Source organism: Vespa crabro, chromosome 10 (genome assembly GCF_910589235.1).
Source record: "Vespa crabro chromosome 10, iyVesCrab1.2, whole genome shotgun sequence".
NCBI classification, from domain to species: domain Eukaryota; kingdom Metazoa; phylum Arthropoda; class Insecta; order Hymenoptera; family Vespidae; genus Vespa; species Vespa crabro.
Window position 1 is genome coordinate 4,276,992 of NC_060964.1, and position 25,938 is coordinate 4,302,929.

At 36.4% G+C, this 25,938-nt stretch overlaps 1 protein-coding gene across 3 annotated transcripts in view; it reads right to left on the bottom strand.

The window, feature by feature from the left end:
• Positions 1–25,938, bottom strand: part of LOC124427551 (nephrin-like) — a 283,707-nt gene that overhangs the window by 7,235 nt on the left and 250,534 nt on the right. For all 3 annotated transcript variants that reach the window (XM_046970580.1, XM_046970582.1, XM_046970581.1), the window contains exons 10-12: positions 16,871–17,030; positions 13,088–13,387; positions 9,091–9,411 (exon numbers count right to left, since the gene is read on the bottom strand). In XM_046970580.1, coding sequence (XP_046826536.1) covers positions 9,091–9,411; positions 13,088–13,387; positions 16,871–17,030 — 781 coding nt within the window. The remainder of the gene's footprint in view (positions 1–9,090; positions 9,412–13,087; positions 13,388–16,870; positions 17,031–25,938) is intronic.

Here is a 25,938-nt window from a genome sequence, read left to right on the forward strand (position 1 = left end):
ACATTATGAATATGGCTTAGGATGCATTACCCTTTTACTCCTTCTCTTTGGGACCTTAAGTGTTTTTACGGTTTTATCTTACAACGTTACTTCTTAGAAAAGCATTAATGCAGAGTCTCTTAACCGATCGTTATTTTTCAGGCTATTCTCCTTTCTTCTTGTTCTTTTATGTGGCTTTTATGTGGCTCAACGTTGATGAGTGGCTATCTAGCTTTATTCCGATAAAACGGAATCGATAAATAAAAAGAGATAATGTTTGAATAAAATTTAAAATAAAATCTAACGAAATAATAGGGTAAATGTCGAGGTTGAAACATAAAGTGGATACCCACAAGTTGAGTAATATTTTATCATGTCGAAAGATTAACAACACGTGATAATATGCGTATGTAAAATTGCCCTTAATGAATCATTCGTTAACACGATACACAGGAAACAAAAGTAATCGTTCAACTTTATAAACGATCTCTTGGTAAATATTCGCAATACACCGACCGGTATATACATACATGACGGTTTATCAAAAAGAGAAGTATATCTATGCCGGGTAGTATGCTTTAATCGAATTTGTTCATAATTGAATTAATAAGTTTGCAAGGACAAAATGGATATGGACAAAATTTGTCGGGACAATCCCGGCGATGTTCAATCGACTCATTTAATGTCACTTAGTTCGCATGATGTTCGTGTTGAAAACTTGTATGGTTACGATCATGTGTGTTCTTTCGAACGATGCGATAGAATAACTTCGTTTTTCGTTTAGGTTTCTCACGTGGACATATTCTACACGTAAATGATAGAAAAGATAAAAAAGGAAGAAGAATGAGAGGACGAGCTTTACGGGGAGAATTAAGATTTGTAAAAGTTGTCTTTAATCGTACGGAAAATGATGGTAGCCTAACGCAAAAACCATTTTAACGCCACGCGTGACGTTATACCGTGTATAGTCGTTGTCATTTTCTCATAGGGAATAAACTGGACCGTAAATGAGGATTCTAGGGATTCAAGGGAGTGCGAGAGGCACGTAGGGGAGACGTGCAAACGCATATAAGCGACGAAAACTCATCGGCTCTTGTGGCATCCATGGAGAAACCTATACAACGACGTGTGTATCTTCCCCAATGGAGAACTTTACGAAACGGAGATAAATGAGATTTCGAAGTGAGTCGTTGACGAGCTCTATGGATTTACAAGAACGACGTCCTATATCTTTTCACTCTCTTCCTTTCTCTCTCTCTCTCTCTCTCTCTCTTTCTTTCTTTCTCTCTCTCTCTCTTTCTTTCTTCGATCTTTTCTTTTTGTCAAATGCTACATAACCATCGTCGATGGTTTTCGTATAGAGATATGCGTCGTTTTGTTGCTGAGGCAGCATCATCTTTTTTTTAAAATGACATAAATTTGTATGTCGGATGGCCGGAATATATCATGTTCTTTGCTCTTGATTTTTTTTCTTCTATTTTTTTTTTTTTCTTTTTTATTTAGACTTAAGTTAGCTAGCACCAAGTCGATCGAATTACAATTATTTTTCATTCGATTATTACCTATATTCTAGTAAGTCGTGGCATTCTCGGAAAGGCTTTTCATGGCGGATAACAGGTACGGTTCACCATCGTTTACTTTCCTAAGCTTCCAACAGTGTCTCGTAAAAGTTACAATGGAAGTTTAATCGAGTTCTACGCGAAGAAACGTCTGCCGGCAGGGTAGTAAAGATAAACCGGATCTTACTGCCGATCCTCCGAGAAAGGACTAAGAGAATCCTCGAGGAAAGAGAAGAGAAGAGAAGAGAAGAGAAGAGAAGAGAACAGATCGCATATCCCAGTGGAGTCTCGAATCCCAAGTTCATCGAAGTTTAGATCACTAATCGAGCTTGCCGTAGGGTCAGAACAGGCTCTGTGTCCGCTTCCGGTGCTAGTATTTGAGAAAAATTCCTTTAGGACGAAGGTCCAACAAGGAGCTCTTACGGATCATGGAAAAGCTACGAAGTCGAAAGTCATTGAACTTTTTTTTCGTATTTCGAAGAGATTTCGAGAATCCGAGCCAGAAGGTAATCTAAAAAAGAGACAATATGACGAGAATGAATGATCTTTGTTGCATCGTCAAAAAAACAAAAAAAAACAAAAAAAAGAAAAGAAAAAAACCAACAAAAAAGAACAAAAAAAGGGGAATGATCGCAGTAGTAAACGACATTTGATATTATCGTAAGATTTTTCTTCGAACTAAGAGAGATATTATCTAACGTTCCCGCAGGTATCTTGGTGGATTTATGTTCTTCGCGTATAATTGCTTACGATTAGATAAAATCGTTTAGGTCGTTCTGCTCATAGAAAAAGTGAAAAAGTTTCGAGAGGGACGATCGAGGACGAATACGTAGCTCGGAGAGAAAAAGAAGAAGAAGAAGAAGAAGAAGAAGAAGGTGAAAAAGCTTTTCTTTAAGTCCACCAACGGTGACGTTTCGGTTCTGGGGTTAAACGTAAGACGCTATTCAGGGTCATGCGGTCGGTTAAGTCACCAAGAATCCAGGCTTAGCCGAAGCTCAAATCCAACTTCGGCTCACCTGGATTAATTCTAACCTTAGGTCAACCCCAAATTGCTGGTATACAGTCTCTCCCTCCCTCCCCTGGTCTCTTAGGCGGTTAAACTGACTTAGAGTCATCCTCTACTTTCAATTAATGAAACACGGCAGTGCGAGTCCACTTATTTCTTTTTCCGTTTTATTTTGCCATTTTCTGGAAACTTTCAAATAATGATAAGACTTTGTAGATGATTGAAAAGAATTCATTGGTCACAATAGACGTAGTAATGGCGTTGAATAATTTCTCGTTAGAAGATATTTGCATACTCGAAGTTAATTGAGGATGTCAAGTAATGACGTCGAGAGCGGTTTGGTATCCTCTTAATAGCAATCAGCTAGAACGGTTTCGAGAGCTCGTCATCGATCGACTCGCCAACTGCCCTCTCTCTCTCTCTCTCTCTCTCTGTCCCTTTCAGCGAATATTGTATACACGTATATGCATGTGCTTAGGGATATATGATGATTTGCATCAGCTCATACTTATGTTTACGTATACGATATCGAAGAGCAATTAACTGCATGATAGGGAAGAAGTAGAAATTCTTGTTTAGGTTCTATAGAAAATTGAAAATAAATACGTATAAAGGAAAAAGGAAAATAAATACGTATAAAAGAAAAAAAATACGTAATAGGAAAAAGTAATGAATCTATTGTAACGTTATTTTGTAGAAAAGTAATGCTTATTTTTGAATCGGTAATATATTGAGTATACTTACATAATTAAGAAAGCTTTTGGTTATTTAATTAAGAAAGAATTTATATATATATATATATATATATATATATTATTTTAGATTGTATTTGAGAAGAAAAATAGGAAAAAGGGATGAAAGATTAGAATCGTGTTACAGATTCCGAACATTTCGTTTACAATAATCGCTTATCAAAGGGATTGGCCGATCGACGGAGGCTCGAAAGGCTTAAGGCCAGCCGTCCTAATCTCTATTATTGTACCAACGAGCGTAGCATTGGTGCGGATAGACCCCTATATCCGATGCGACGTTATCTCTTTGTCCTCCTCCCCTTTTATCCTCTCTTCCTTCACCGACTTTCGACTAACTTCTCTGATTTCGAATAGCCGCGAGGCACAGTTTCACCTCCAAAATTATTCCATCTAATTCCTACTCTCGTAACTATTCTTGTTCTTATCGAAGTGGACGGATCATGAGGTTGATGCGTTGCCATTAGATATTTATACCAGTTTGTAGATTGACCAGAATGTCTTGTTGATCCGGATTAGATACGATTGAATTTGCAAATTTATTGTGACACTTTGGAAATTGATTCACCTTTTCTATCATTATATCTATTTTTCAAATTTTTCTCTTTTTATAATTGACATACTATATCAAATTTTGTTCTTATTTGTTTTTTATCCATTTATTTATAAATTAAAATTTAATTTATTTTTCTTTCCTCCGTTAAATAAAATTTTTTAGCCAGGGATAAACGAGATTCTAAGAATTATAATCAGAGAAAATCAGATTCTGGTTACATTTATCGTTACTATAATGTAATATAGAAGAAACGTATATTATATAGATACTCTCTTGTATTAGTTTAACATGGAGATGCTGCTGCATTTGACATTTTCCAGCTTTAGTCGCGACACTTAATCCGGAAACTCTCAAGAAATTCTACCATCAGACGTCAAATCAAAACCGTTTCTCTGTTTCTGTTTCTGACTTCGAGTCCGATAGTTAGCAGGAAGATTAGAAACGATTTAACGGTTCACTACCATCGGATAAAATAAGACATCTTTATAAGATAAGAACTATCGCGTAATACAGTCGTATGTTTTTCACATTTGAAGAAGAGATCTCTTGGGGATAAGTACAAGTTCTATAATACCATTTCCAAAATCATATTTCGTCTAAGTCGCTATTATCCGGCAATAGACCGGCGATCTTGCGATTTCATTAATTAACCGATTATTATCGTGGTAATTTAAGACTTTATATCCACGATTCAACGCTTAAGCTAATTTCTACGACATTACACTGTGCACTTCGTTGATTGTCTCGAATATAATTATCACAAATTGAATTTTCCTATTCGCAGGCGCACAACGTGTTAGATCGGGTTAGCGAAATTGAGCAAATTCGTATCAAGCGAGCTATCACCACGATCTTACTCTCTCTTTTGTGAGATCTAACTCGATCCTATATCGAGAACGTGCTATCATCTGAAAATGTTACATAATAGATATGGGATCTTTCTCTTTTTCTCTCTCTTTGTCTCTCTTTATTCTATTTGATTGAATGTTAGCTGTCCATTCAGTTAATTTTAAATTAAAAGACCTTAACATTCGACGTTGGATATAGGTACTTGTATATACATACATACATATACACACACACACACACACACACACACACACACACATATGTATAATAAGATAGGGAACAATATAATAATAATAATGTCTTTGGTAGGAGTCAAAGAAGATTACTATCACCCTTTCGATAAGTGTTATTAGAACTATTAGAATAAATGAAGGTAGCGACAAAATGAAAAGAGGAAAAAAGAAAAAAAGAGAAAAAGAGAGAAAAAGCTTAGGGAGCAATGGAAGCATTATTTAAACGAAGGATCGTTTCTCTTATGCCTGTGGGATTGGGAACGCGGAAATCTTGCCGCAGCTGTACCGCATTAGGCAACGTAGAGATGTGGACCATGAGGAGAAAAAATCAATAATAAGATCATAAAGAAAGTAAAGATTTGAATGAGTCAAAATCAACTTTGATAAGTTATAATTTTCTCTCTTTTCTTTTATTTTTATCATATAATTTTCGGTTTGGCGTTTCGCTTAATTTCAAGCCATATTTAGAAACGAGCTTAGAAACTAGAGAATAACTTGTTATGATACTTTTCTTGTGGTATTATGTTGTTACGGATGGTACAGTGCTAATGGCTAATGCTTTTGATCTGCAACAGTTTGAGGAATTTCAAGGGCGTTTTCTAGTACTGTACTAAATTGCGATATCACTTGTGGAAATGGATATATGTACACACACATAAACACATACATACATATATACAAATGTAGCTGAATATAGTGGGAGTGTATACTTCAGATAGTCGATCTACGTTATAAAAAATGAAAAAAATTTTGTTTGAACACGATTCGTACGTATGATGGTTTCTGAGTTATGAAATATAAAAGGAAATACTCATACTTGACCCGATTTAATGTTATCAAACATTTGCAATACCTATGAAGGGAAATATCATACAATGTGTAATTTGAGTTTCTCGTATGCATATGTTGCATAGGATGCATTGAAACACGGAGATAAACAATTTGAGCATTTTATTTTAATCCTATATAATTCGGAGACTTTGTAATTGTATGTACATTCTTTAAATAATATTTTTTTTACTTGTCATAATATAGAGATTTATCTATTAAAATATGGCTGTGAATTTATGAATTAACTTATTATTTTTGTGACAGAAGTTTCATTGAAGATTTTTATAAATCTCGTGAAAAAGTTCTTTTTTCACATTCGGGGAGTGAACGAAAGAGAGAGAGAGAGAAAGAGAGAGAGAGAGAGAGAGAGAGAGAGAGATTAGTTATTTTTCGTTGTCATTAGAATGAGACTGGTACATATTATATTCGCTACCAGAGCGCTTGTCTTGTTCTTCCTAATAATAAAGCTACTCTTTAGTAGTCTGACCATCATGTTTTTGTTATACAATTTACAGTGGATACGATAACTCGAGGGTGAAACGTGACTTCCGAAGGCGAGTACAGCGCGAAACCGACATGAGCGCGGTTGGCACAAGTCCAAAAGTTATAAATAGTTTTAACAGGGCGCGCTTGTTGGTTAATATCGTGTGCCGCTGCCACTTTGATAACGGCCGCTAACCGCTTGGTATATATACGTTGCTACTTTGACTCTTCCTTTAACCATTTCTCTCTCTTTCTCTTTCGTTCACGCGTATACTCGTACATATTTATATCCACCACTACTCACATTAACGAAGCAAATAACACGAACATGAGGGATGGTTAATACATCCGGAAAGCGTTTCATGACTTTGTCTTTGACGTGTACCATTTCGTTTGGCGATTTGAAAAGCGTGGTATATCTCGTTTATAACTACGAGAACAGCCGTTCATTGTTAATGGAATAGTAATGAATTGAGAGAAGCAACGATACCGAAGAGAATCATAGAGACCATCCATCGACCATTGAGACGGTGAACTATGTTATAAAACTCGACCCGAAAAGCGAACTGGACGGAGATTTGCGGTTTAGGCACGTACCGGCCATTAGAAGCAGCGTCCCCCTTTGCCTCGTTATTTCACTTTCGATAATGTTAAATAATATATTTTAAATTCAACCCTAGAGGTTCTATGATCCTTTTCAACGTTCATTATTCATCTTTTCAAAAGGGCTAATTGCTTTCTCATTTAATTCGTTGTCCGGTTGCACTGATGTAGTCGGAGTAAAAGAAACGTTGCACCGAGCGACATTTTTTGTCACCAAAGAAAGAGAAAAAGAAAGAGAAGCTCCGCTAATTATATTTCTCTGCAGTGGTCCGTCAAAAAAAAGAAAAAAAAAAAAAAAAAAGAAAAGAAAAGAAAAAGAAAAAAAGAAAAGAAAAAAGAAAATAAATAAATAAATAAAAAGACATCTCCCCGCATAGAACGACAAAATAAGTTGGCGAAGGTGTGTGATAAAAAAAAAACTGCTGCCGTAGGACGAAGGCGTCGTAGTTGTAAGGCGAGTCTGCCCTCGACGTGATGCTCGGCAGCTTTCAACGAGAACGTCCTGACGAGAGGCTGCTGGACGGCTGAGGAAGAAAGGAGAAAGTCGTCGAAGGAGAAGGGACGGGAAAAGAAAAATGACGACGAGGGTAAACAGAGTTAAGTGAAGTTAACGGTGAAGCAAGAAGAGCGGCAAAAATGACCCCGGGAAAATTACCGCACGCGAAACGGCTTAATGTCTAAAAAGACGAGAGAAAGAAGGGAATAGGGCATGAGAGTGGGGTCATGATAGTGCGAGAGTTAGAGAGAAAGAGAAAGAAAGGAAGAGAAAGAGAGAGAGAGAGAGAGAGAGAGAGAGAGAGAGAGAGGAAGAAGGAGAGTAGCTAGAGCCGCTTAATGACCATCCGGTACATTCGTATCTCTTCTAGATGGCTCTCTCTTTCTCTCTTTCTCTCTTTTCCTCTTTCTCTCTTTTCTTCTTTCTTTCTCTTCTATCTCCTCTTTACACCCTTCTACTTTTCCCTCCTACTCGTTCTTCCTTTCTTTTCTTTTCTAGCTTTTCCTCGGTTACGGAGTTGGGCGCTGCTGGAACCATTATCTGTAATTGCTTTCCTTAATTCGACGCCGGTTCGTTGCATTAACGTTAGAAAATATTCATGGTACGTATTGGAACGAAAAAAATGGTTAATAATAACTTCACCTTAACAAGATGGCGATCCAAGTTGAGGGACAACATATCGAAGTCACAATTTATGAAATTTTCTTTGTTTTCTCGTTGTATTTTCAATTTTTGTTTTTTTTTTTTGTTTTTAGTTTCGATGTAGTCGAAGTCGAACGAACGTATTGCCAATGTTTCGAAAGTGACACGAAACTTGTCGTCGGATCATGGTTATCTTATCCTTGGGTAAATAGTGCAACATATATGTAGTAGTAGTAATAGTAGAGAGAGAGAGAGAGAGAGAGAGAGAGAGAGAGAGAGAGAGAGAGAGAGAGAGAGAGAGAGAGAGAAATGGGTGTAGTGCGTTGATAGTTCGGTAGTGTTGTCTCGTGAGGGTGGGTGATCCGTCTTACTTACTATTCCCAACCGTTGACACCACCCGCGCGAGTAAGCCCATTCGTTTCCCAAAAGGGATACCACCCGTGTGAAATCCCTACGGCATCCTACGAACGATAACGCGTTGTCGATCGAAGAGATTCATCGACTGTTTCTTACTAATCTTACTAAGATCTTGACCGGTTACCAATACGATCGAATTACCTCTTCGACATTTATCCCACATTTAAGAATATATCTTCTAGGGTGTGGTACGGGCAATTACACTGTTCACATTTCTATCGTTTCAGTCGCTCTAGGCCTGCAGCCGTGCTAATTCAGTTGGTTGGATACATGGCACGTGATAGGAAATTATTCATTCTGTCGTGCGGCGGCTTACGTACATTATATCCAGCCGCTTGTTTTTCAGGCAATCTTAGATAAAGCACCATTTCACAGACTCTTCTAAGCTACGTCATCCTCGCATTGTTCACTTTCATAAGGTAACCTTAAATGTATTTGCGATCTGTTCTGGACGTGATAAATCGTCGTGGAAGCGCAGGAAGTAGTATCAAGCTTGGTTTTACTTTTGTCTCTTGTCCTTTGACGTACGAAAAGAATATCTACCCTGTTATATGTGGTTCGTATATCGCTTAGATAATTTATAGGATTATTCAGGGGAAAAAAAGATGGTAAATACGGAATAATTTGATATAATGTAAATTAGAAAAAGAAAAGGAAAAAGATAATAGAATATAAAAGTTCACTTACCAGTACGTTTCTCGGCATCTCGATACGTAACTTCAGTGAGAATAGCAGGCTGACTTCGACCTTTGGCATTTACGGCATAAACCGCGACGTGTACGCCAGCCTCGACCGACGCTTCCAGACCCGAAAGCGCGAAGGATGGCTCCTCGATGTTGGAAACGTTATAGAGAGGCTGGATGCTCGACAGGAAGTCAATATCGCCATGATAGACCTCCAACACAAATTTCTGCGTCAGACCACCATCGTATCCGGGCACGCATTTCACTTCCACGCTTGTATACGTCTGATTGGCCAATGTGCAATTTCGAACGGGAAATGGTTTTCCTGAAAAGAACATTCATACGAGTTAAAATTCTCGTTTTTATAGGTTTGTTTGATAAAAGACTGACGTTCATTAACAAACGAAAAGCATGGGAAAAGATTTGTCGTCTAAAGTAGTACAAATATATAATAATGTTCGTTGGATGAATTTATAACTCTTTATAACGCGTAGCATTGTAGAGATACCTTTTATCATCTCTGTCGATAAAAAAGCACACTTTTATGCACTTTTTATTTCTCATTATTCATTATGTATTGTTAGCCAATGTATTCACAGACCTTTTTAATTTCATAAAATACGTTATACCTAACTGTATCCCTCTTCAAATAAAAACCGTATGTAATCTCTGGTAATGGTTTTCATCAAAGCGCATTTATTATACCGAATGAAATTTATTACGATAGATTTTGACGATAATCGGTGCAACGCTCGGCATATTTTTTCTTTTCAATGAAAAGAAATCTTTGCGCATTTATTTTCGAAACTCTTGCTTTTATATAATAACTTGATTTTATTTTGCAGACGTCTATTCTAATTTTATATTTTATTTTTTTCGCAATTTTCATTTATTTTGATTTTAAATGCACGTTGATGCTGAAATTTTATCCGTTGGTATCGTCATATCTATTTCCATTGTTACCAAACAATTTCCACGTATAATAACGATAAACGCGTTAAGCATAAAATTTGTACTATCAAAATATCGTGCATATATATATATATATATATATATATATATATATCTTTACGATATATACATATATACAAAAAGTTTTAATATCAAAGCGAGTACATGTTTGAAAAACCGAATTGAACATAGAATACACCTACTTCGATTCACCAAGTAGAAATATTGCGAATCGCAGAGTTTATTATTTCCGTTTTAATATCCGCTTTGAACATGTATTTATATAACATTGTACGGTGTTACAAATATCTTCTTTTTTTTTTTCGCATACGATACTCTCGATAACGTTTCCCTTTCGAAAACGTGCCTCGCGCGAAATTTATTTCGATGTAGCGTGTAATAAATAATAGGGAATTCTTTGGAGTAATTTACAGGTCAGCACGTTTTCTTGCCGGGTGGCCGTCTCTTCGCATTTTATTACCCTACCTTTTTTTCACCCTTCTCGTTTTTTCTCGAAAAAAGAAATCCTCAAGAAAAAAAGAAAAAAGAAAGAAAAAAAGGAAGGCGCTCAAGCTATTCGAAGAAGAAGGAACTACTAAACCGATATGGCAATAATGGTAGGCTGAAAATAATTTCATTTCATCGGGGAAAATGGGAATGCAAGAAAAAGGTTCGAAGATATCAAAAACAAGAATGAATGAAATGGGAACGATGAATTTTCGGAACGGGACAACGAAATAGGAGAAAAGAGGAATGGTGAGAAAAAAGTGGCTGCCTATTTTATTTTCGAGCCCACAATTTCATCCACACGGAGCATATTCGTCAACGTCAATAGTTCGTCGGGCTATCGTCGCGTCAACGTCAGTGTTGATCGTGCTTGGAAAAACGACGAGACTCTAGTGGAAAGTCCAGCGGTGAGGATTAACGTCGCTATGACGAGCGTTGATAGGTCGGCTCTGTTGCACTAGCAATGATTCCGACGGGACTTTATCAATAGTATAAATGCTTTTCATATTAAGAAAATGACAATTTCACTGATCTGATTGACATCAGATTTTTTCTTTTTCTTCTTGAAATAAATGATTATATTAGATGTACGATAATAACAAAGGAACGATCTTGTCTAGAAATAACGGCGATTATTATACTCTCGATAGGATTGTTTAAATTAATACGTAAAATAGGAAAAAAAAAGAACTAAAATGGTACAATGAATGCGATTTTTCTTTATATTCTCAAATAGGAGATATTACTCGTAATGGAAGAGGAATAAACTGGGACGTTCTCCGAATAATTTACAAGCGTTAAACTTTCATATCCGTAACTTTATAATTTACAACTATTTACCTTTCCATCCCTTCAAATATTCCTGTATAGATAGTAACGCGAGCGTGCTTGACAGGAGTTTGGTTTTTGTTTTATTCTTTTTTTTTTTGTTCGAAAATATAATAAAACTTTATATATATATATATATATATATATATATATATATATATATATATATATATATAAATACAGTTTGATAGAAAGATATATATGATGAAAAAAAGGTAATAGAGAAATGAAACAAATTCTGTGATTTTTTATCTCCTATGTCCTTCGATGAAATTAAATATTGCATAATCGTTTTAAAAATCGCTTGTCAAAGTATTGTACAAGTTTTCCCAAAGAACGCTTATATCTTCGTTCATGGGAAAATAAAATTTTTAGCAGTTCTGTTTCGAAGTAATTTTACTCCGTAATGAATCTGGGTACGCTCACGTAAAGCAATCAAATAAGTTAAAACGAAATTCAATTTTCTGTATGGAATTGATTTAAGACCGATGGAATACAGAAACGGTAAGTCCTCGTATCAAGTACGTGAAACTTTTGGACTACTTTGTAGAATGCTTTTAGGATGATTTCCTTGGAGCTATGTAGATATAGCTATTTATGTCTATATATATATATATATATATGTACGTGAGATCTAGGATCGGTTAAAATCATAGTCTAATACAGATATATTATATTTAATATATATAATTAAAGTGTTTGCGGTCTCTTTCGCGACAACGATATTTACATGCCTTCGGAATTTCATTAATGGCTTATATTCGATGAACAAACCAACAAACATTTCCAACCGGTTAAATTAATTTCCAACCAATGATTAAAAAGTTCGTTTAAATTTATACTTTATACCTTTTATATATATATATATATATTATATTTTATATAAAATTAAATGATCATTCACACAGAACATCGATATCGTTTTCCTTTTGAAAATTTATACGTATCTATAGATTAATCGATTGGGTAGCAATTTAATTGAAAGAAATTTTTCACAAGTTGTACCTGTCAGTATAGTACATGTAAGATGTGATATTTTGGCTCGACTCAAATCGTATTCATCGTAGTAACATAGATAAACTATCATCGATGCTTTCTGCACCACCAAAGTAATTTTCCAAGAGGAAATACAATTGCATTTTTTTTTTGTGAAAAAAAGAGTTGCTCCTCGAAAAATAAAGAGATAATAAACGCAGAGATTAATTGATAATTCCTTCACCATTGTATATCTTGAAATTCTATTTGATTATACATACATATGTGTATATTACATACACATAATACATCGAGGATTTGTTCAAAAAGAATCTATAGAAAATCCATATCGAATCGATCTTGTATCATGCGTATCTTGTTCTCGTAAATGAGAAAATAAAAGATGATGATCCCCAATTCTCATTTACGCAAAGATATACTATTGTGAAATTTAGATTGGCGGATCGAAGGAAATGAAATTTTTTGGATCAAAATAAAGAATTGTAAAATTCGTCTGAAACACGTTTGCAATTAGAAGATGTAAGTGCATTGAACTATAAATCTTTTGATGACCAATCTAATGAGAGAAATTAACAGGATAGAGAAAGAGGAGGAAGGGAGAAAGGACAATGTAAAATGGAGTCCTGCCGTCGACGTTCCTCTTCAGTTTGGTGGATAAGGAATTTACGATTTGCAGGTCCGTGTACTCTCTAGTCGATGCTTGTCTGTTAAATACTTACCAGCAGCTACCAACTGGAAGAGACATGGCCTCGCCTGGGTACCGACGAGATTGTCCGCCCAGCAGGAGAGTGTTCCATAATCCAGTTCAGTAGACGGTGTATACTTCAATACGCTAACGCCACTCGACTTCTCCATTGAGAACTTTCCAGGTGCGACCTCCAGGGTCTCGCCGCTATTATTGAACTTCCAGCGAAAATTATGAGCTGGTGGATCGGCTTCAACCCTGCAAGCAATGTCCAACGATTCGCCTCTTGATGCGCCTACCACTATGATCCTGTCGTCCTTACACACCGGTGCGACTGCAAATCAAAGAAAACAAATTTTATTCTTTCTATTTCGTTTCAAGAAACTCGTCTTACGGTCTACGAATATGGAGGAAATTTAGATCAGTCAGTTTAATCTTTAGATCGGAACGAAGGGACGCCGATCAAAGTTAATACGTTGGTTAACATACATTGGTTAACCAGTAGGAGAGCATTGACGTCGCATCGAGAGAATGGGAATGTGGCGGAACTCGCAATACCACGATCATTGTCAGGAAGTAACAGGTTAACGACGGATCGCCGGAACGTTGGGTTTCGATCAATTAAGATCCATTCGCTTTGATTCCAATCACGTAATGAACTTCCCCGGAGAGAAACACAGGTAGTAGGTCGGAAGCGAATTGCTCCTTTAATCGGCGTAGGTTTGCAATTTACAATCGATTCTCGATGGGACGCGATGCAATTAGGCATTATGTTCGACTTACGCTCGCGTTATAAAATAGGTACATTCATTTTGAAAAGTTAATCGAGCCGAACGAATCTTGCGTTAATCGAGTTTCTAGATAAAGTTTATCGACGAGTATCATCCGACCTCGTGCCGCAGAGTACTTTCCCTTCGTCGACACTCGGCTTTGTTAGACTCAGCAGGAAATTACCATTGTCGGACGGAAAGATAAATTTTTACTGCACGGTGGTTCTTTGGCGAAACGAGAAGGGGTCTGGTCTTCATTAAACGATGAGGGCATTAATTATGGACCATAATTTCCGAGAACGTTCTGACGAGCGTCGAAAGGAGGGCCTCGGAGAATTTCTCTTGCTCTCAGCATCGACATCCCTCAAACTTACTTAATCAACTTGTACTTTTGATATTACCTATCTAGCATACTTCCAAAATTTTACGTTTAAAGTCTTGATAAGAATTAGCCTTGTTTCGTAGGTAAGATCATAGGAACTAAATTAAATGCAGAGAGAGATCTCTCCTGGCTGATGAATTTTCCATGTTAATCGTAAATAATTTGCGGTGCACACATTTCCTTCATATTATATAGCCTCCATTGAGCACCGAGTTTCTCGCATGTTTCCCCGCCCTCTCCTTCTATCACACTTTTGCGAACCAACGTTATATTCCGTGTGTCTCGTAAGCCGTTAAAACGAATTGGTTTCGCTTTATTGCAGCGTACACGATTAGAAGGCAGAATGTCCTAGTTTAACCGTAGCTATGATATCAACCCAACAGTTTACGAAAAGCTTTGGTAAGTGAATAACACAATTTCGTTCGGCAAGCTATTGTTAGAATTTCTTTAGAAACAAGATTCGAGTAATGTTGTCGCCTTCGTTGTTCGCTTCGAACTAAAAAGTTTCACGAGTTTCTCCAGGATTGACCTTCGAAGGGAGCTAGCAAAAAAGACAAGTGGTTGATAACGATAGCGCGTGTAGTTTTCGAGGCACGCTTTGGCATTTTGTCACGGGCGTGACTTTTACGAGCGTACGACTTGCCGAATCGTTTTTTTTTTTCGACACGAGTTATGCAAAAAGGCCTTTCTATCTTTTTTTTTTTGCTTTTCTCTTTTCCTTCTCACGTCGCATCTTCCATAGTGATATATATTTGTAACGATTCGTTTGCCTTTATCTTCACTGCCTTTATCTTTCTTCGTAGCTCTCTCTCTCTCTCTCTCTCTCTCTTTCTCTCCTTCATTCTTTTTCTTTCTTTCTTACTTTCGCTCACCATTTTACAAAAGAAAAGAGACAAATAAAGAGAAAAACAAGAGTCCTCGACGGAGAAGGGAGAGAAAGACGAGATCGTGCTTCGAAAGCAAAGAACCTTGTCTGTTTGCGCGGAGATAGGGATAACGTCGGTTACGACCTAGGCCAATCTTCGAGAGCAATTTTTTTTAAAGGCACCCTTCTTTCCGTGCCGCCGAAAGAGCAATCGAATCTCGACAAAGCGCGTAAATATCCAGCCGACGTGGAACTCGTGCGCGTCATTCGTACTTGTACCTTGAAAAAAATATCTACGATACGAGAATGTTCTGTGTTGTAAACGTAAATCGAATCGATTCGATACAATTCGCAAAGCTTGCTTTTCTTTCACTATTTCTTGATTTACGTTACATTACGAGGGACAATGACAAAGCTTATAATTTTTTACTTTTCTCGTAATTATCCTATAACTTTTAATTATTTATGTCGTTATCTTATACTTTTATAATTAATCTTATTAAAAGTATTTAACTATCGTGCAATTATCGTTCGTTTCATTTTTAATTGCAATACATAATTTTCTGTTGTAAAATGAATTTAAAATTATGTATATAAAATCTTATAATAATTAGGGCAATAAATAAATTGACTAACGTTTAATCAATGCAATATATAGACGTAAACGTTGATTCGATATTTCAGCTATTAATTAATGAATGAAACAAACAATGGAAGCAAACGACGAAAGCATATAGAGATATCGTTCCATTTCCTCTCGATTAATAACATTCGTTTTCTCAAACGATTGACATTTAAAACATGATTTTGTTAGCACAAATGATTCGTTGCGTACGTAAGATTTTTCTTGAATGCTTTACAGTGAAACTTTTTCTTTTATCTCGAAAAGCTCAGTGATTTCTGCTATACATATATATTTTCAGATATAACTACGGAGTACTCGTTCTAATAAATCACTAGCAGCATTGCGGACGGAGGAAGGAGAATTTATAACTCGCGACAAAATTTATTAACGCCCGATGACAGATTTCTTTGGTATACGACCATAATTTATCCATCATACTAATCCCAAGCGTGCAAGATCTCATTTATTGTGTAGCCGCTGGCGTAAATACGAGGTGACGTTATAACGGTGTGAAAGAGTAAAATTTAGAAACGATCGAGTCTTCGACTTTCGAGAGTCTCGCGGGATTAATGTTTATCAGTACACATTTTGTCGATCTTTATGACCTCGTTACAGATTTATTGTTACGATGATCAATATTTAGATAACGTAACAAGGAACATTTGGAATCTAATAAAGATAATGAGAAATATGACGAATAATAATTTTAGATTTCTTACTTAGATTTTTGTTTTTGTTTTTTTTTTGTTTTTGTTTTTTTCTTTTTTCTTTCTTTTTTTTTTTTTTTTTTTTTTTTAACAACGATATCGATAATAAAAAAAGTTGTACGAAGAATATATATTTTTCTTCCATGTTATTAGAGGTCGGTAGTTGACCCTGTCGCGGCGCAACACCATAACCTGGGAATTGGATATTAAAAATGTATCCTATGCTAAGCACTTGTGAAATATTCAAATCCTTAGAGATCCTTGAGGTTTTGCGATCCCTAAAGTCTATGTATATGAGTAAGAGAATATATCGAAAGGTACGATCTCTTCGTTGGTCTTGTCAATGAAATGTAAATAGAAATCGTCTATGAATCTGTTAGTAAGACGTTTGGATTTATTTTCATTGCGTGATTCTTATTTACGAGGAAAGAGATCGGTTTTATTTATAATTATAAATAAATTACTCACACTTAACGCGAAAATGTAGAGGCTCACTTCTCGTTTCGTTGAGGGCATTTGTCGCAGCGCATACGTAACGACCAGCGCTGCTCCTTGTAACGCTCTGCAGGACGAGGCTCTGATTCGACCAGATGATTCTTGCCGATGTATTGTGCGCCAGGATCTGGTTCTATAACAAGCGAGACAGCGCAGCTTGGATGTATTATATTGCGGCAATTGTCGTACAGGGGAGAAGCATTATGTTTTGCCGTCGTTTTCAGGGACGATAGCGTACACGCATCTCTGATAAAAGAGGTACGAATAAAATCTTTCTTTCTCTCTGTTTTTTTCCCCCCCGTTGTGCTTTCTTTTCTTTAAAGTTGCGGAGCTTGAAATCGTGATTTCATCGCTCGTTACTTTCTAATTTTGCGATAAATTAGAGATAACCACGGAAGAGATACCAAAGCTGTTCCCTTGTTGTGAGAAGAATTTTTTTCCCCTCTACAATTTATTGCTCTTTCGTTTACTGCCGAGTTGGTATCTCGGTGTGTAAGATAAAGAGAAAGGTGTATTACTAAATGTGTCATCTCGAGAACACGACGTTGTAAGAAATTGTCGTGTTGCACAGTAATGCGCGTGTTCCTACGTTCCTACATTCCGTATGAAGAAATTGATAAATTTCTTGCAGGGATTCCATGCTTGAGAAAAGGGAGGTGGGTTGAATGTTGGTGAAAGAAGATGGGACTTATTCGAATGACGAATGAATCGAAGATTAAAGAAAAGAAAAGAAAAGAAAAAAAAAGAAAAGAGAAAGACATGTAATTCGTCGAAGAGTCAATGAATGATTTCACCGTAAGAAAGAATTTTCTTTTTATTTTATTTAAGGGAAAAATCATTTGTCATAAAACGTCGTATAAATGTTGCGAAGAGTTCCATTGGTCCGTATTAAAAATGTTCTATCGATGGAAACCGTTATAATCGACGAACGCTCGTTATAACCTGCGAACTATACTTCGTAAAGAAGACATCAAACGTTGCAATTTATTATTCGAGTTACGTCTATGCGTAAAGTATAATAATGTATTATATTTCTCCCTACTGTCAGACGGTCGACGTGAAAAGAATATTGCTTCTCCTTTTATTGCGAGCACATTACCTGCGAAGTGGACATTTCCACCGAAATATGTGGCTCGATAACTTTCATGATAAAAGATACCGCTGTTCTTGTCTTTACTGCGGGCTTATACGTGACGATACTAGGATGGATATTGCAAAATTATTATTATTATTATTCGAAACGACTACTTGAGGATACCGATAATTATAACGTTGCAAATATATCGCTATCATTCTTTCTCATATAATTTTTAATAATATTATAATATTAATATTTATAGTATTGAAAATTTGGGAAATTTTCGAAATTTTTCGATGATATTTTTTAAGAGTTTTGTTTTCTTTGAATTTTCATTATAATGCGGTGACTTTAAAGATTAGAAAATAAAAAAGATCGTGTTTCAGATTGATTCATGTTTAATCGTTATTGTTCTTATTCCCGACTGATTTAAAATTTTCCAATTTCAGATTAGAAGCATAGAAAATATTCAAACGAGAGGACAAAGAAGTACAAGAGTACTCCTTCTCGGTTATTAACATTTAATCGTGATCGTTGTCGAAAGAACGTTTCAGACAATATTCATTATTCTCCGACAACTCATATTCGTATTTGAAGTTTCTAATTAACCGTCTAGAATATTGTCTTTATTTTCTTTTCTATATTGATTATGGTTCTTTAATTTTATCACGCAATTATACAGAGATTCTATTTTAAACGAATAAATTAATGGCGTATATAACGGGATCAGTTTCGAAGGGCTATGAATAGCCAATATTCAAAATAGTCGGTCGTTTTATTAAAGTCTGACGAAAAAGTTCACAAGCGAAAACGACGATTTCATTATCCTTTATCCATGCACTATTCGTTTTAATCGACTAGACGAACGAATATATCTAATGAATTTGATTGAAATATTAAAAAAATGAAATAATATAAAGACGGTATTCATCGTTTCTTGTTATATTCTCCGTTTATCGAACGAGATAGGCAAGCCTTGTTTTATCGTTTTTCGCATTGTCTCTTTGAAGCATTAACAGAATAGATATTTCAAACGTAGTATCAATATTGACCTTTCCGGAAATACAGGAAGAGTAACCTGTGTTTGAATAACTAGATCGTATCGGTCAAATACATATTTGAAGTCGATTCGTACTTCCTCGTATACGTTATTAAACACTGGCTGGTGTTTAATCAAGCTAGACGCAGGAAAGGCAGATGGAGATTTCATTATGGTTTAGTACGATTATGTCGATCCCTTCCTTCATTTTCTTCTCTTTGTTAACTTGAGATAAAAATAGCAGGTGAAATGAGATAAATATCGAAAAGAAAATATTTCAAGATGAATAATCAAAAAATATATCATCTTTACGATATAAAGAATATAAAATAATAGATAAAAATTCTAAATGGTATTAGCCAAGAAGCTTGTTTCATTATCAACCGTAGACGTTGACGAACTATATTATGTCAGACGCAACGATGTAAATATCCTTGAGTTATAGATCAGACGTATAGACGTCTAGATATACGTACAGATAGAGAGGGACCATTATTCGAAAGTTCCTTCTCTGTCTTTCACTGTAAGTCGTTTTCTCTGTACAGTCGGTGAGAGGTTAGCTTTTCTTGTTTTATTTTTCAACAACCCTCTTCCGTCTCTTTTTCTTTACTCCTTATATCTCTTTACCTTACAGTCGTATCCTCCATTACACCAGCATACTTTCCTTTCTTCTGTCCCATTGGAATCCGCTCTCCGAAGATAATTCGAAATCGATTTGAAACGAGGCTATTTGAATGTTGAGAGAAACTGCAGAGACTCCTTCGAATTTTTTTCTCTTCTCTACTCTTTCTTTCTTTCAATTCTTTCGATTCTTTCTTTTCGCCTTTTCTCCTTCTCTCATTCCTTTTTTTCTTTTTTTTTTTTTCTTTTTTCTCTAGAGAGATTACAGAACAGAAAGAAAAAGGAAAATTCATTCGATTGTTTTATAATAATTTTCACCATGCTACGTGAGCTATTTCTTCGTGAATTTTCGCGTGTAGAATTTTCTTAATGGCAAAGTACTTAATTACTTGCGAGTGATTAAATGATCTCACAAGAGTGGGATAAGAAACGGAAGATTGATTCGAGCGGTGAAATAATTGTTGGGGGCAGACTGATGTATAAGAAACGATTTGTTAACGGTCGCTCCTCGATTAACTTATATTAATTATTTGATCCGACGATAAAGCCCATACTACGAATCATTATTTTAGTCTGAACTAAGGGCACGACCAGAGTCTGACCAAAATCGATAACGGAAATGATGTTGTTACGTTGAAGGGATAAGATTATTTATAACTTTAATTTAAAGAGGAAGAAAAAAAAAAAAAGAAAAAAACCACATATACCCCTTCTATGTTCGACGAAGATGAAAGTAGCCGGATAGATGTTTTCAGCCATTAACATGCTAACTCAATTAAAGTACATTGTAATCTATGCAAGCGTAGTTTCATGTGGTCCAGTTAGGTAAGGAGAGTTAGCACGCTTAGCATAGGTTAAGCCTCGGTTAAATCCTGGGGTTTATCTTCGATTTACTTCGTACCTGCGAGCAAAGGGATGAAACTAAGGAAGGAACCGCTAAGTATTATACCTCGTTAGGAAAGATGGCAGAATTTAATGCGGCATGTACTCCTATTTACTTTACTTTTCGTGACCGAAAGACGAAATCCGGGGAGACTTTGTTCTTTTCTTTTTTCTTGTTACTTCGAACGATAAGCCAATATCGGCGGTGGTGATATCGTTCTTTTCGATTCTCTTTTCCGTTCGACTTTTATCTACGCGTCGTAGTAGCATCGATTTCCGTTCTTCGCCTAACGGGAACAATGCTGTCTTATAAAGGAAGAACATCCAGCATTTAGAAAACGGCTAACCATTTTTCCACATAGAAGAATACCGAGTCGCCATCAGAGAGGATAACCTAACGTTCCTTCGCATTTTCTATCTTCTTCATCGTGAGAGGCGAAAGTTTGAAGTTTCCTTTCGTTCCTGTTGGCCCTTTTCTATCCAGTTAGTCAGACTCTAAGATCTCTTATCCTCTTTGTCTCTTTCTTTCTCTCTCTCTCTCTCTCTCTCTCTCTCTGTCTCTCTCTTTCATTCTCTTTTCCTCTTCGTTTTCTTTATCCACGTCTAAGGTTTTCTTTGCCGTTACGACAAAGTAGAAGGAAAGTAGCAGTAGCGAGTCTTGTATAGTCAGTTCTCGACTTTCGTTTATCTTTTCTTGCAACTAAGTCATTCTCCGAAAAAGCTACTATACAACCGCCGCTCGAATTTTCTCTCTTCTATATTCACTCGATCCGTTCCCTTTTATTTTCCCTCCATTCCATTTATTTATTTTTTTTTCTTTGCCTTATCGTCCTTTTGGCATATATGCCGACGAGAATTGAATACACTTTATCTCATTTTGTGGATATTTAACGAAAACTGAGAAAGTAAATTTTCGTGATCAGAATGCTAATTGATAATTCTTTAATGTTCAAATGCGGGAGACTAGTTTAATGTTATTAATTTAATTTCCTTATTTAGTTTTGTCGAAAGCAACGTGATCCCTTTGATCGTTTAGTTTCAGGGTTAGAGGAACGGCGAGAGCTTCATCTTCTACAATATAATTAGGTTTCATGAGGTTTGCGCCGTAAATGGGGATCGACTAACTTCTCGGTCGTATCCATTCACGAAGTACGGATACATGGAAACGCCCTTCTCTCTCTCTCTCTCTCTCTCTCTCTCTCTCTTTCTCTCTCTATCTCTCTCTCTCTCTATTATCCTCTCGTTGGATCTATCGCCAAGCGGCTTCTAATCGTATCACTCGAGTAAAGCGATCAAAATCGCTGGCTAACTTTGTTTATCTCTCCTCGTCTCGTCTCGTCTTTTATCCGTGACAACTCGTAGCGATTGTTCTCTCTTCCGCTTTATCTTGGCAAAAAGAACATCGTTGGTAAACGTAGGACTGAAAGAAGTACGAACGATGTATGCGGGTCACGTCTCGAATCGAATTCGTTTGCGTATGAAACGCAAGGCGCTCGTAAATGTTTGCTTTTGAAGTTGACGAGGCAATCGCGAACAAGTAGAACGATCTGGTATGCGTGACGCAAAGCCATAGGAAAAAGAACGTTTGGAACGGAGCCCGAAAGCACAGAGCTCCATTTTGAGAATATTCTGGGTTTGGAATAAGGGTGGAATTATTCGCGGTACACGGTGTATAGAACGACCATTCTACAATGGCCCCATGCATTGTCTCGAACATTGCCGTTGTATAAACTAGCTGTTAACCATCGTACTCTTTGTGTATATAAGCCTTCCCCAGTACTAATACTTTATAATCTGACAACAAATTGAACATCAGTTCGTACGATTGTGTGCTTTAAAAAAAGAAAAAAAAAAAAAAAGAAGAAGAAAACAAAAAGAAAAAAGAGGAGAAAGAAAAACTTTGATCGTTTTGAAAAAAAGAAAAGCATTTTCTTGGACCCGAAGACCGTGAGATCTTTTTTCTAGGCTCGGTTTAACCGAAAGAAGATTATATCGATGAGAAATCGATCGACTGACGTAGTGGAATCTCTTAAATTCGGCACGTTTTCGTTCGAAGGGCGCAAAACGTACGAATACCTTGCCCATTCAATCTCGTCTTTAGACGTACCGATCTTTAGTCCAATTCCGAATAGTCGATCCACCGAATTTCTTTTCCTATTTTCGATCTTCGACGGATTTCCTACTGGCACTGGCACCGCGGGAGATGCCTTCCGGCCAAGAGCACGCTCGGATGCTAACATTCTTCCTCGAGAATTCGACGTGGTCGAAGGACCTTCTTCCAGGTCGGTCCTTTCCGGTAGCCAGATGAGAGGAAAAAAGCGATGGAGGTAGAAAGGGAAGAAGAGGAATAAGGAAAGAAAAGAGCCTGGGGCGTTCAATCTGGTCAGACGGCGCAGTGATTCCTTGAAAAATTGCCAACAAGTCGCGGCTACGACTTCTTCCTTCCTTCCTCTTTCCTTCCTTCCTTCCTTCCTTCCTTCCTTCCTTCCTTCCTTCCTTTCTTCCTTTTCTTCTTTCAAGGATTTTCCTCTCTTCAAAGGTAGTAGAAACCTTTTTATTCCGCTCTTTCTCCGTCGACAAACGGTCATTGACTTCACCATAGTCCGGTGGTTCTCGACTAGCCTACTTCATTTCTCGCTCGATAATCTTTGACGACCTCGGACGGTCTGTCCTTATTACGTCTACTCGAAATACCAATTTTCTCTCAAAAGATCGACTTGGGAAAAAGGAAATATAAAAGAGAGGACCAAACCGCATTCAACGCGTTAACCCATTTGCATCCATAAGCGGAATAATCCGCACATCACGATTGTCAATTATCACCAGCCGCGGAATATTTCGCTGCCGACTATGTTCACTTATCATCACCCGCGGAATATTCTGCTTTCAACAATATTCTCTTGTTGCCGTAAAATATTTCGTTATGTATCTTATAAACAGTATAGAAGTATTTCGAGGCTTAAAAATTTCGAAATTTATTTATCATTACATTATTATCAAGTTTTTCTTTATTCCTTATTTTTCAAACTTCGTAGAATGTCTGGGATAAATGACATTGTTAGCGTATTCAGATCTGTGACGATGAAATTGTTTAAATAAAATAGAGATATTGGAAATGAAATCGTTTCGTTGATTCAAAGATATATCATGCGAAGAGATTCAGATGTATCATATGAAATGTATGATGTTTGCTATATTTACGAATTTAATAGGAAAAATAATGTAATGATTGTTATCGAATGAAAGATAATTAATTTATTGAAATCAAATTACAAATGTATCTATATTTGTTGAAAATTATGAAAAATTTGTATTTTATTGATAGAAAAGGATACATTTTAATGAAAAAAATATCATTTAGGATAATATCAACGATCCCTTTTAAAATCATATAACGCCGAAAGAAGAATCTTTATGTCAAGAAAAAAGTATAATGATTATGCGAAATAAGAGAATCTACCTAATTTAAAATCTCACATCTCTTCCTCCCCCCCCCCTCCTCCTCCTCTTTCTCCTTTTCCTCCGTTCTCTCTTTATCTTCCTTTTTTCTTTTTTCTCTCATTTCGAATGCTCTACATTCGTAATCTCATACTTTTCGCTATTCTTCTTCTCATGAAACTCGTATCTCGGAGGTTCGCAAGCCACATATGCTGTGCTGTTAAACGAATCGTGTCGAGCGTGGGACTCGGCATGAAACGTCCATATGTGTATACGTATGGTATGTATGAGCACAAGTTCATATACGTTTGTATATATTCACGTGTATGTGAATGTGACGGGCGTCGTGGCGTACTCGAGACTCAGAAGAGAAGAACTCGAAAGCGCCTAGCTTTAAAGAGTCGAGGTAGATAGCATGCTGCTCGAGTAGGTTGTTCTCTAGTTCGCTATGTTCTCCGACCTTCTCTCTTTTAACTCTCTTTCTCTCTCTCTCTCTCTCTCTCCTCCTCGCGTTCCTCTTTTCCTCTTCTTCTCGGCGTTCACTTTCTTTTGTTTCTGCCTTTTCCCGCTGCTCTTTCGTTTTCTCACTTTACACCGGACGTGTCGCAAACGTGCTTTGCCACTTGGCTACTAACGTAAAATTTATCGTTTCTGACGATTTTCTTCGAGGAAGAGAGAAAAATACTTTTAAAGATGCAAGCTAGCCTTCCTTATCGCAAATGCACACCAGTTGGAATTAATCATGAATCCAGATCGTATACGGTTGAAATTGATTTAATCAATTTTATCGTAAAAAAGTTATATCTTTTAATAAGACATTCTTTATTTTATCGTCGTTCTTTGTAAAAAAAAAAAAAAAAAAAAAAAATTCACGAAAGAAAAAGAAAGAATATAGTTGATAATCATTGGTAAAACAAACGGATACGAAGAACCTAGTGTGTATCTCGTGTTCGCGTCATTTGGACCAAGTGAGATATCCTTCATCGTCGTTGGCATGTAATGCACCGTCTAGCGCATCGTAGACGACGTAAAATATTGAATCATTTGGAGGTTTATGTTTCTCTGTTGCGGTGAAGAGTAAGACCGTCTGGCGCTAAGAAACGAATGATGTATTGCATCTTAGAATATAGAATTATAAGGTAAAGCTTGGAGGCTTGGATGAAGGGTTGCTCCTTCTTTCTTCCTTTTAGTTTTCTTTTTCTCTTATTGTTCATGAGAAACAGAGTGGAGAGAAGAATGGCAAGTATATTTTCTCTTTTCTGCATTTTCGTTGGCAAAAGCTACGTTTCTCTTGTGTAAATGTTATAAATTTGATATTTCGTTTTGCGTTAAGAATGATCAGACGAGATCAATTGAAGACATTGAATATCTTCGATGTGTTTTCGTAGAAACGAACGTTCTTTATAATTATTTCGCATTTGACTAGTTCGCAGTATTTAATTAAGGTTAAAGAAGAATAATCTAAACCATTATTAAAAGCCAAAACAATTTATTATCAAGAAATATACGCTCAAGATAAAATAGCCCGATTTATATAAAACTCAAGATTACACGTAATTAAATCCAATATTCATAAAAATTATAAAGTAATGTTGATGAATCAAATCTGTGTGATTTTAATAAGCTTGAGCAAGTCCGAGTGTTAGCTTCTAATGTTCTCCAGGGAGGGTCTAAGTTCTGTATATTGAAACCTCACGGATAGGAGTTAATTCCCTTCTGCAAGGGTAACAAAGTTAGAGTTGCAATTACTACAACGTATTAATTTATTCAATCAATGATAACTCTCGAAGATCCGTAGGAGAGAAATTTAGTATATGAACATGGGCTGACATAGAGAGAAATGTGATCAATGTTCCGACGAGGTGATTTGTTTGGAAAACAGATTGTTTCATAGGAGGTATACAATTTTATTTAATGTTTCTTGTTATTTGTATCCTTCTGTCAAGGTTAGAAAATCTTGGCTAATCGTTTAACATTCATGAT